Genomic DNA, 13,127 nt, shown 5'->3' with positions numbered 1-13,127 from the left:
AAGAGTTTTGTACAAATACATGACCTGTTTGGGCTGGGCCAGGTCATTGGCTCTGGCTACAGAGGAGGTATTTGGTGGAACCTATGGAGTGATCCCTGGAAAGTGAGGTTGAGACAGGCTTATAGGATAATACTGAGGAGCTGAGAATTTTCTCATTGGCCCAAGTATTGCAAACTCTAATGCCTATAAAGAGCACTCAGATACCTTACATGAATGAAAAAGGTAGTTTTTTTTTTTCCTTTCTATGAGGGCACAGTTTTTTTGGGGGGGAGGGGGGAGTTGGGTGGGAGGTGGGCTGGGGGGGCTCATATCATACATATAGGGATATTATTCACAACCAAAGAATAAATATTATCTTCACTTATTCCAAGAGTATTGTTTGAGAATCTTCTCTGTGCTAGGCATTGTTCTAGGCACTTGTTATTTGTCTTGAAATGTAGACTTCTAGGGTCATGTTATCCCCCTCCCCACCTTTACTAGAGATGTGAATAGAATAAAATGTCTCTACTATTAGGAAAAGCTCAATGGTAACCAGGCAGCAGACCCTCTAAAAAGAGCTGTGGGGATCATTGGGGTGGGGAGGAGAATTGGAAAATCTGTGTCTTGTCTAAAAGGACATCTCTGTCTCAGCACCAGATGATTATGTTGAGCATAAGACTGGTGGAGTGATCATTTAAATTCTCTTCCCAGAGAAACTTGGAATATGGTGTTTAAAATGTAATCTTATCAAATTTTCATATTAACTGAATAAAAAAATATTTTTATTGCTTGGCCAGTGGTTGAGCATTAATCTATGAACCAAGGGGTTATGGTTCGATTCCCAGTCATGGCACATGCCCCGTTGCAGGTGCAATCCTCAGTGTGGGGCATGCAGGAGGCAGTCAGTTGATCAATGAATCTCTCATCATTGATGCTTATATCTCCCTTTACCTCTCCCTGACTGGGAATTGAACTGTGACCTCCTAGTTCATAGGTTGACACTCAACTACTGAGATACACTGGCCGGGCTACATTAACTCTTCTAATCCTCACAGAAGTGCTGGCACATATTTCACTCTATCTATGCGCTAATATTATGCATATACTATGTTGTGGCTACCATGCTGTGGCTTGGGATAGAATTTTCCATGCTTGTTTAAGAAGGCAGCTTGCCAAAGCATCTTCTTTTTAAAGCAGACTTCACATCTTTATTCCTCAGGCTGTAGATCAGGGGGTTAAGAATAGGGTTGACCACAGTGTAGAAGACAGACACAAACTTGTTCTGTTCCATGGAATTGAGAGAGCTCGGCTGAGCATACATGAAGATGATGGTGCCATACCAAAGGCAGACGATGGTGAGGTGGGAGGTACAGGTGGAGAGTGCTTTGCTCTGAGCCTCTGAGGAATGCATTCTGCAGATAGTCACCAGGACGTAGGCATAGGAGACCAGGATGATGGTGATGGTAAAAGAGAAAATCAGGGCAGAAGATGAGAAGATGACGATTTCAACCTCTGCAGTGTCGGCACAGGCAAGTTGAAGCACTGGGGGGATGTCACAGAAATAGTGGTTAATGACGTTGGGGCCACAGTAGGGCAGCTTGAAGATGTATCCAGTTAGCAAAGCTGAATTGGCAACAGAAGCTGTATAGATGGCTGCCACCAGCTGGAAACACAGACGTTGTGACATGATGGTGTGGTAGAGGAGAGGGTGGCAGATGGCAACAAATCGATCGTAGGCCATGATGGCCAGGAGCAGACACTCAGCAATACCATGGAGAGTCATGAGGGCCATCTGGGCCACACAGCCTACAAAGGAGATGGACTGACCTGAGGTGAGGAAGTTCTCTAGCAGCTTGGGGGTGTCCACTGTGGAGAAACAGGAGTCCATGAAGGCGAGAACGCTCAGGAAGAAGTACATGGGCGTGTGCAGCCGTGGCTCTGTGTGGATCAGGATAATCATGCCCACGTTGCCCATGAGGGTGACTAAGTAGATGAATAAGAAGAGTACAAAGAGGGTGCCCTTGAGCCCTTCCTGCTCTGTGAGCCCCAGCAGGAGGAACCAGGTGACTTGGGTGCAGTTCTCAACTGAGGTGCACATGGCACTGCAGAGAGAGCAAATAAGACAAGCTTGTACTTTAGAGCAGGCTTAGGGTCAGTTCCCGCCCCACCATTGCCTTTTTTGTTGTTATCCATATTATTATTTTTCAAATTGAGTTTATTGGGGTGACATGGTTCACAAAACCAGGTTTCAACTGTACAACTCAATGAAACATCATCGACGCACTGCATTGTGCACCCACAACCTCAAGAAAAGTCTCCATTCCCATTACTGCCTCCCCTCCTTTGTCCCCCTCCACCTACCCTTAACCCCTTTCCCTCTGGCTATCACCCTTTTGATGACCCCAGAGTGGGCAGTGTTATGGGAGCTGGGGAGGGGACACTGTCATAAATTAAACCCCTATTATGAGTTATGTGTTAACTCACTTCCTAACTTATTTATTTATTTATTTATTTATTTATTTATTTATTATTTTTTAAAATATATTTTATTGATTTTTTTATAGAGAGGAAGGGAGAGGGATAGAAAGCCAGAAACATTGATGAGAGAGAAACATTGACCGCCTCCTGCACACCCACCACTGGGGATGTGCCTGCAACCAATGTACATGCCCATGACCGGAATTGAACCCGGGACCCCTCAGTCCACAGGCCGAAGCTCTATCCACTGAGCCAAACTGGTTTCAGCCCTAACCCATTTATATTTGGAGAGATTATCAACCAATGTAAGAGAGCTAGTATATTAGGAAAGTGGGATTAGAACCCATCCCATTCTAATAATCATATACTTTTTATAGATATAATCTTCTTCCATGGGGAACTAGCATTGTTAGGGGGTGTTGGTGGTCTGGCATGCCGTCCCAGAGAGGGAATTCATGAAAGGATCAATTTTGACCATATTTGGGGACAAAGGCTCAGTCCCTGAGCCCAGGGACACAGGAAGTCAAGACTAACATCATCACAATGGAATGTGCCTCACTAGAGCAGTCATTTTTCCTGGTTGTTTTGAATTGAATAGTTTCTCCCAAAAAGATATGTTGAAGTCCTAACCCCTATACCTGTGAATGTGACCTTATTTGGAAATGCTGTCTTTACAGAAGTAATCAAGTTAAAATGATGTCATGTTCAATTAGGTGGGGCCTTTAATCCCGTATGACTGGTGAATTTGTAAGAAGAGAAAATGGAGATACAGAGAGGAGGATGACGTGTGAAGATACAGACACAGAGGCAGGAGGCCATGTGAGAAACAGAGGCAGAGTTATGAGGCCACAAGTGAGGAAATACCTCAGGCATCCAGAACTGGAGCGGCTTCAGAGGGAATATGGCCCTGCAAACACCTTGAGTTTGGACTTGGAGCCTCCAGAACTGTGAGGGAATAAGTTTCTCTTGTTTCAAGCCAGTTTGTGGTGCTTTGCTATCACAGTTGTTAGTATGTAAATCATTACCATACCCAGTTGGAGATGCTTCGGGCATTGAGGCTCTGATGCTTTGACGAGGGCCTGCTCAGCAGGTGTCAGAAGACTGGACTTTCCTGATCTCTCTCTTTTGACAGGTCTGATAATCCAGGAAGAGAAAATTAAATAAAACAATTTAAAATAAAGTCTGTGTTATTGACTACTAACTGAGAAAAATATTTGTCTGGGGGAACAGGAAGTTATAGTAAACATGAAAACTCCAGCTCAGCAAAACTATAACCAAAGAACCAAGGTCTGTGTTTCAACTGGAAACAACTAAAGACTCAACAGATAAGTGGCAGACTGGGGTTTAAATTCAGGCCATCAGTGGACATGCCAGATTTGTGGCTTTGGGGTGCAGTACAGGACACAGTTTTCAGTTAGAATTGGAGGTGAGGTCTCTAACCAGAGGGCACTGGTCAGAGAGTCCACAAGTCTACCTTTTTAAGCTCCCCAGAGGGGTTCTCAGTTTATGGAAGTTCTCTCAGCTGCTGTCATGCTTCTAAGAATTTGTCTCTAGGTTTTCAAATAACCAAGATGGCTATTCAGATGGAAAGCTCTTGTATGGGATACTGGCCAAGGTCCACTCTGATTGGTCAGATATCTGTTATGATTGGTTAAGTATAGGTTTCAACGGTGTGGACTACTCATGGGGAGTTTAGAGGGGAAGACAAGCATTAATAATCATATAAATTATAGCTCCAAGTAGAGGGACTGAATGATATGAGCCAAAAATGTTGACTCAGGGAAGTGAAGAATTTTTTCTAGGAAGACTTTTCCAGGAGAAGAATGAAGCAGTCTGTACAAGGGTCCTGAGGCCTGAGAGAGCCTAGTGAGAAGGAGGAGCTGAATAAAGGCCAGAGTGGGTAGAGGACAAAGGGAGAGTATGTGAGCTGAGGTGAGCAGGCAGTCAGTGTTTTATAACATTTTTGAGTGCTTTCTGTGTCAGGTACTGTACCAAATACCTTTAATTTCATTTAATGCTCTCAACAATCTTACAAGATGTACAATTGAAATCTCCATTTTGCATTTGAGAAAACCAAGTAGTTGAGCAACTTGACTAAAGACTCAACAGGTAAGTGGCAGAGCTGGGTTTAAATTCAGGGGGTCAGGTTAAGAGATTACACTATTATTGTCCAATTTTTATTTTATTTTATGGGATGCCATTAGAGAATTTTTATCAGGAGGATGACATTTTCATATTTGCTTTTTTTTTTTTTTAAATTCTCACCTAAGGATATGTTTCTTATCAAGTTGAGAGAGAGAGAGAGAGAGAGAGAGAGAGAGAGAGAGAGAGAGAGAGAGAGAGAAAGAAAGAAAGAAAGAGAAAGGGAAAGAGAGAGAGGTGAGAGAGGAACATCGATTGGTTGCCTCCAATATGCAACAACCTAGGTATGTGTCCTGACTAGGAATCAAACCTGCAACCATTTGGTGTGTGGGATGATGCTCCAACCAACTCAGCCACCCTGCCAGGACAGTCATATCTGCTTTTTAAAAATAAAATCACTCTGAGTGTATTGTGAAGAAATGATTGGAGAAAAGTCAATGGTTAGGGCAGATTTGTTGGGAGGATATTGAAGTCATCCAGGAGGGATTCATAGCTTAAAGTAGAGTGGGACTAATGGAGACAGAGGTAACTGGATTTGAGAAACGTTTGGCTGTACATATGATAGGATTTGGTGATGGACCGACAATGGCAGTGTGAGGAGAGCAAGCAGTCAGAGTAAACTCCAAAGTCTCTGGTGTACAAATAAAGTTGGTAGTAGAAGCTAAAAGGGGATAGGATGTACCAGGGAGGGTCTGAGCTGTTAAATACATTAGATCCCATGGTAGAGCCGTAAGGAAATCAGTTTCAAACTTATTGCACACTGTTCGAATGCTCTGGTCTCTTTCCTCATTCACCTCGTGCTGGGGCTGGTGATCAGATGTCAAGAGTCTGAGCATGGCTTATGAGGAAGAGGGGATAAAGGAGTCTAAGCCCTTACTGATTCCACCCTCAGCCCACTTACCTGTGGTTGAGCAGAGCTCCTCCATCCATAGCCTTGTTTTGGGGGACCTCTTAGAGGGATTTCTTTCCCCTTTTTGTTGATTGCCTCCGACGAGCTTTCTCAAAAGAACTCAGGCAGTTGTGAACAAAGCTTAGAGATTCCTAATTGTTGGAAAGGCTCCTGTCTTAAGATCTATCTGGCGTTTTTCATCCTTACCCCTAGAGTTCAGAAATGAGCCAGTGGGAATTTGTGACTAGTTCTCCCAAGAGCAGACCTGGACCTGCTGATTATTTCTAAGGGATGCTGGCAAGATTTTGCTGAGAGTTGCTTGGGATCCCTGGGGGAGCAAAGATGCTCCACCAAATGTCCAGACAGACCATCTTCTTTTACAGTGTCCTTTCTGTGGGGGCCTCTTTTTTTTTTTTTTTCTTCTTCTTCTATATTATTGAGGCTCAAAAAGGCTCTCAAGGCCAAGATGTATCAGGGACACATGTCAACATAATCCCTGGGTCTCACAGGAAGTGACTGAAAGTGCTATTGATATCAACATTGAAGGTTTAATGTGGCTTCCTGAATTGTTATTTCCTTTGATCTTCAAAATAACTCTGGGAAACATGCTTGAGGGTATTAAAAAATATTTTGCTATATATAGACAATAATAGGATTATACCATGATTGCTTTAATCACTTAACAATATCGAAAATACATCTCTTCACCGCAACAGCAACATAATTCTTCCCCCCTACAAAATAGCTTTATTGTCTTTTCGAAAATAATACATGCTGGTTGTCAAAAATTTAAGCAACACAGAAAAGAGCCAAGAAGAAAGTAAAATGTTACCTGAAATCCCACCCCTACTAAAATGGGAATTGGTGACTCAGTGCCCTCATAAACAGAATCATACTATACAAGTTATTCTGTCACTTGCTTTTTCACTCAATGAGATGCCGTGGACATTTTTTCATGTCAATTAATAAGTGATAGCCTAAGTCATCACATTTCCTGGCTGCATATTTTTTTGTTGTGCATGTGTGTTATCATTTACTTAACCAGTTCCCCCTTGGTTAACAGGGAGGTATCTCCAACTTTTCACTCCAGTTCTCTGACAGACACCTGCATGTATGGGGCCTGGAGGACCAATTCCAGTGAGAATGGAACATAGAGAGACTGCTTTTTCTAGACCAGAAAGGAAGAAATTGGCTGTCTTCCTGGCAACCTGGCACCTTGGGTTCCACAATCCCACGTGAAATCACGATGCAAAACAAAGCAAGGCAAAGCAAAGGGCCTTGTTAGGAAAATGACTTGTTTGGGGAAAAGAAATTCAGTCCCTAGACTACTGATTTGGGAGAGAGTCTCAGTAGATGAGAGAAATCACTCATAGTTTCTGCAGGTGAAAGAGGGTTTATTCACCTGGGAGACACCTGATGAATCTCACCTATAGAAGTGAAACAGTGCCTCAAGTCCTGTGACCTCCCCCACTGCATTCCAACCTGCATACTCTGACGCAAAGGCCCCCTTCATTGTGTCAACCCTCTGCTCAGGATGATGCAAGAGCCTCCTCCTTTCTGAGCAGAGAAGCCAGATCATTTATACCCACATAACTTAACTACTGGGAGTGAGAGCAGAGACTTCCTACGCAACATGACTTAACAAATTGTTCCAGGAAGTTCAGGCCTAGGAAGATATGACTGTAAACCAATAAATAACTTCACTGTTAGTCACATGGAATTTCTGCAAGCCAATCTGTCTGATTAAATAGTTGCTCCAAACAGCTCTCCTATCAGGATAATAGATTATTTACCTGGACAAACTATGTTCTCAGCAAACAATAATTTGCTTATCAAGATTTACTTTCAGGCTTTTTCCTCTCTGTTTCTGCCAAACCTAAACTATAATATCACAAACTTTATCCAATCCCGATCTGCTCTCTGATTTGAAAGATCTACCTTAAACCACTTATGTCTAAACCCCCAAGCCCTATAAATGTCTTCCATTGATAAGGTCTTCCATTGATTTCCTCCTTCGGAGACACTGCTAAGATCTATATTCTCTCTTATTACAGTAGGTCTAATCAAGTTAGCTTTGATTGAGCAACAGGTTTTCTGGTGGTCTGTTGAAGAATTATCAGTTGATAATGTATCCTTTTAAAAATTTACTTTGTAAATGTTTTTAAAATTAAATTTATTGGGGTGACGTTGGTTAATAAGAGTATATAATTTCAAGTGTACATTTCTATGATACATAATTTGTATATTGCATTGTGTTCCCACCACCCAAAGTCAAATCATATTGCATCACCATATATTTGGCTCCCTTTACCCTTTACTGCCTTCCCCCCTGGTAACCACCATACTGTTGTCTGTCTATGAGTATCAGTTTTATATTCTTTACTCAGGGTTACTGAGGGCATTTTGCTTCCTGTATTGGCTACCTATATTACCTATCAGTATATCTTTTATTAGTGTATTGGATTCAGAATTCACCTCACCCCCTACTTTAAGCAATATCACTTCTTTTCCAAGCCCCATTTTTTTTTATTCAATCAGTAAATCACTACTTGTCCACTCTTTGCTTTTATATTAAAAAACTTTTTAAATTAGTTTACATTCAATATTATTTTGTATTAGTTTCAAGTGCAGAGCAAAGTGCTAATGATATCAATACTGAAGGTTTAATGTGGCTTCTCGAATTGTTATTTCCTTTGATCTTCAAAATAACCCTGGGAAACATGCTTGAGAGTATGTTTTTTAAATTTTTTGCTATATATATATATATATATATATATATATATATATATATATATACTCACACACACAATAATAGGGTTATACCATGATCGCTTTAGTCACTTAACAATATCGAAAATACATCTCTTCACCTCAAAAGCAACATAATTTTTCTCTTTATACCTTCTCGTATGTTTGAATTTCAGCTACCATGTGTGTACTCTGCCACCCCCTTATTCCACGCCCCTCAACTCCAACAATAAATAGAATAAAAGGCATAAAAACTATCTGATTTTAGTGAAGGAGAAAGAGGTGACGGCTAAAAACTTGGAGCAAATATTGGCAAAGTTTGGCCTGAATCCAGATGAATTTCTGAAATAGAGGCTGCCAAATCCAAATAGAAACAAATATTTGGGGATGCAAGCACTGAAAAAAGGTAAATATGTATATGTATTTTGTATATTTCCTGAAGATTCAAATTATTAATTGAGATGTATAAAATATCAGATTATCCATGAGAAAAAAATATAGATGAGCGAGTCAATTCTGCAAGAAAAAGGAAGACCTAGAGGTAATATAAATAGGAGTTTCTGAATTGGATGCCTTTAAGATTGTAAACTGTGAATTTGAGTAACTGCTCCATTTTCTAATTGAAGGTGAAATTAATCAGGTAATGTGTTATCTGCCTGGAGAAGACGCTATGCTGAAAGGGTTAATGAAAAATACAAGACCCAGGGATTACGGACACAATTTGTTTTAGACAAATAATTAGATTGTTCAACTGGGAGAATGGGGGATATTGTACAAAGTTTGGAGAAATTTTAAATGGGTATGTGGGTCCACACCGTTCTAGTATTCAAGTTTGGTTATTTGTACAAAGGATTAATTTACCTTTGAAAGGATTGTTGTCTTCTTTTGGTACCTGCTAGCCAACTGGGAGTTAATTTGTTTCTAAAACAGTACAAGCTTTTTTGGTTTCAACCTAGGAAACTGAATGGCTCTCTGTCTTTCAAGGTTGCACATTTTTCTGCATCTGGTCTAGGCAGAGATAAGACCTCCACGGCCGCAGAATACAATGGGCTATTCTTCTATTTCAGATGGGACTGGGCACCAGGAGTAGCCTCTGTTCTTGACCCCACACCCACCTTGAAGTGGGAACTTTGTTATCATTTTCCAACACAACAAAGGATTAATGAATAAGGATACTTTTTACTGAAAATATCTTGGGGAGACCGAGAAAGCCTCTGTGAGTCCTGGGGAAATAGTTTTGATCTGTGACAAAACCTAGTACTTATTTCCATTAGTCACATACGCTTTCCTTCCAAAGGAGGAGGTTTTACATTCCCTTCATTTCTTTTCTCTGTGGTCTTTTTAAAAAAATATATATATTTTATTGATTTTTTACAGAGAGGAAAGGAGAGGGATAGAGAGTCAGAAACATTGATGAGAAAGAATCATCGATCAGCTGCCTCCTGCATACCCCCCACTGGGGATGTGCCCGCAACCCAGGTACATGACCTTGACCGGAATCAAACCTGGGACCATCCAGTCCGCAGGCCGACGCTCTATCCACTGAGCCAAACCGGTTCCGCCTTTTCTCTGTGTTTTTTTTTTTTTTTTTTTTTTTTTTTAAATATATTTTATTGATTTTTCACAGAGAGGAAGAGAGAGGGATAGAGAGTTAGAAACATCGACGAGAGAGAATCATCGATCAGCTGCCTCTTGCACACCCCCTACTGGGGATGTGCCCGCAACCAAGGTACATGCCCTTGACCGGAATCGAACCTGGGACCTTTCAGTCCCCAAGCCGACGCTCTATCCATTGAGCCAAACCGGTTTCGGCTTTTCTCTGTGTTTTTAAGCGAAAGGATAGAATCCCTTTCAAAGTCTCCAGTCTCTCATCCTCCCATCTACTCCTCTACCTGACAAAGAAAGGATTCTTGGTAGGATCCACTGGCCTTAGAAAGGAGATGAGGTGTGGGGAATGGCTGTAACTGGTAATCCACACCATGCATCTGATTATCTAATCCACTCTCAGCAGGATGCATGGAATGAAGAAAAAGAGAGCCCCTTGTTGCACCATCTACCTCTCCAGGATGTGGGTCCCATGTGCTCAGCCCCTCTTGGACACTGAGTTCTAGCTCACCCCTTAAATGCACTGTGTGGTGTTTAAAGGTGGGGGCTCTGCTTGGGGATTTGTTGGGTCCCACTTGATAGCTTTATGGTTTAAAAGGAATAAGAAAAGGGAATAAGAAAAGAATTTCCAGTTGGGACCCTCTGCTGCTTCTTTCTTCCTCTGAATCACTCACTGTTGGCCTCCAAACTCCCCAAAGGGGCATCCTTGGGTGTATTTGCCATTTCCTCTCACCTAGCTTTTCAGGTGAAGACCCTGGGCTGTGCCTTAGACACATCTTATATAATAAGAGAGGAATATGCTAATTATCCGTTATGCTGTGAGGCGAAAAGACGGTGTAAAGAACGGATCTTGGATCTGCAGGAGGGTGGGGCAGAGAACTACAAGCGGGCAGCTGAGAGCTACAGGAGGGGGCAGTGCAGCAAGCTATGAGGAGGGGGGAGAGAATGGGGGAAACTACAGAAGGGTGGCAGGGCAGCAAGCAAGCAGGAGGTGGAGAGTTATAGGAGATGGCAGGGCAGCAAGCTATGAGGAGGGACAGGGGGAGCTACAGGAGGGCGGCAGAGAGCTACTGGTGCACGAATTCGTGTGCAGGGCTACTAGTACACTACCCGACCCCTGACACTGGTTTTGCATTTCATTGCAGCCTTACCCTCTCTCCTGACCCAGGCAGACTCTTTTGTCCATATTAGTTCTGAATTCAGCTGAAAAATAGAGGAATTACACATCCACAGTTACCAGTCATAGTAGTTCACATCTTTATAATATCTCCATGGGCTGTTCAGAGATGGACTGCTCTTTTTCTTTACTGTGGGACTGGTTCTTGTTGCCTCTTCACTGTGATATAAAAATTTTACAACTGAATTTGTCATTCATTCATTCATTCATTCATTCAATTATTCAGTGTTTCTTGAGCATTCATTATGGGCTGGGCAGTATTCTAGGCACTGGGGATAAAGGGGCAGACAAGAATGAGGAAGGTACCATCCTGCTTGCCATTCAGCATTTCCTCAGCCTGTGAGTGGTGATCTTGCCCACACACCGGGTTTGCTGGACCTCACGGTGAGGGAGGTCATCCTCATCCTCCATCAGTGCATACTGGTCTTCAGTCTCCTGTTTGATTCCCAACCACTCGTTGGTTTTCTCTTGCCGGGCACCTTTCTGGGGGAGCCATACCAGGTACCGGTCTCAGATCTTGCGAAGCTGCAGGAGGTCTGGCTTCATGCTGTGCAGGTGCTTCTCCATCTCCCGGTTGTCCCAGGCCTGTGTCCGCAGCTCCTGTTCCAGTTTCGTGTGGCTCTCATGGGTCTCGGCGATGGGAGATTTGAGCAGTTCTGAGTTCAGCAGGAGCCTCTGCATCTCTTTTTCGTTGTCCTCACGCTGGACGCGCTCCAGATGCTCCTTGCTGCATTTCTCTTGAGTCTGGCCCTGCTCTTTGAAGATCTTGATGGTTTCGGTGAAGGCTTCCATGGCAGTGGGCCTTACCTGCAGTTCCTGGGAGGCGCGTGTGCACTCCTTGTAGAACTGGTCGCACTTGAGGCTCTTGTCCTCTGCTTCAAACCCAGGTAACAAAGGAGATCTTTAATTCTGCTCTTGCTTGCTGCAAGGGGACAGCAAACCTCAATAGAAATAACTTCCCACCAGAAGTCACATCCAAATACTGTGAGACTGAGGACTATAGGGCTGACTATGTACATGCACAATAACAGGCTCATGTTCTAGCTGTAGGTGCCCAGGCGTTCTCCACAATCCCATAATCAGGCCAAATGCCAGCAGCTGTACAGCCCTGTGCTGGCCGCACACTTCCGGTTCTTCTAGCTCCTCCTTAAGTGATGTTTCCTTCAGTCATGTTGCAAGTCCAGGGCCTCTAGTTGGAGAAGATTTTTCTGTTCTTTGACGTTGACAGCTGTTTACTATTTGGAATCAGTGAAGTTTTGGAAGCACTGTCGCTGCCATGAATATGTGGGTCCCAAGCGCACTCATGAGACAACCGCCCCTTCAGTCCACGGCTGGCGCCCTCCCATTCGCAATGAGAAAGGTACCGTGCTGAGCTTTTTCCAATGGGGTCTTCCTCTTCCTTCCCCAGCACACCTCAAACCGACTCAGGGCCGACCACCCTAACCCTGCAGACCCTTAAGACTTTCCCCTCTATTTCTTCACTTTCCCCTACCAAACTCGCACCTATAGATGGGGAAGGCAAACATAAACAAACCAGAAAGTATCAGATGGTGATAAATGCTTTGAACAAAACTGACAAAGAATGACAGACAGAGCTGTGTTTGGGGCTCTTGGCATTGAGTGAATATGATGTGAGGTGACCTTTGCTGATTTAACCCTTTAAAGTCATGAGATAAGTTTGCAACTTACCTTTTACCCCTTCCTCTTGGAGTCTGAAGTTTTGGATCAGTGTTCTAATGCAGACTGTACAACTCCCATTTCTAAGGTGAGTATGAATGGATACTAGGGATCAGCAAATTTCTCCTCTAAAAGGCCAGATAGTAAATCCTTTTTGCTTTGTAGGCCACACCTGTGTCTGTGTTGCAACTAACTACATGACTTGGTGCTGTTTGTAGCACAAAAGCAGCCATAGGCAATATGTAAATAAACAGAAGGGGCTGTGATATAACCTTATTTACAAAAGCAGCGGAGGACAGGCCACCTTTGGCTCACTGACTGTAGCTTGCTGACCTCTCATCTCCACAGCACTTGCCTCTATTTATGTCAAAGTGGGGACAGCAGCCCTTTTTTTTTCAAGGAGCGAGCTGCCTCCCCACCACATAGTCCTTT

At 43.0% G+C, this 13,127-nt stretch overlaps 1 protein-coding gene across 1 annotated transcript; it reads right to left on the bottom strand.

The window, feature by feature from the left end:
- Positions 1-1,135: 1,135 nt before the first annotated feature.
- LOC311628047 (olfactory receptor 8U9-like) lies at positions 1,136-2,077 on the bottom strand (the record flags this gene model as incomplete). Its single annotated transcript, XM_084894920.1, has 1 exon — positions 1,136-2,077. One exon carries the CDS (start codon positions 2,075-2,077, stop codon positions 1,136-1,138), a length of 942 nt encoding a protein of 313 aa, XP_084751046.1.
- Positions 2,078-13,127: the final 11,050 nt, after the last annotated feature.

The sequence above is a fragment of the Pipistrellus hanaki genome (genome assembly GCF_964339955.1).
Source record: "Pipistrellus hanaki genome assembly, chromosome: 9".
Taxonomy (NCBI): domain Eukaryota; kingdom Metazoa; phylum Chordata; class Mammalia; order Chiroptera; family Vespertilionidae; genus Pipistrellus; species Pipistrellus hanaki.
Note: the sequence above shows the minus strand (reverse complement) of the source record. Positions and strands in the feature narration are given on the sequence as shown.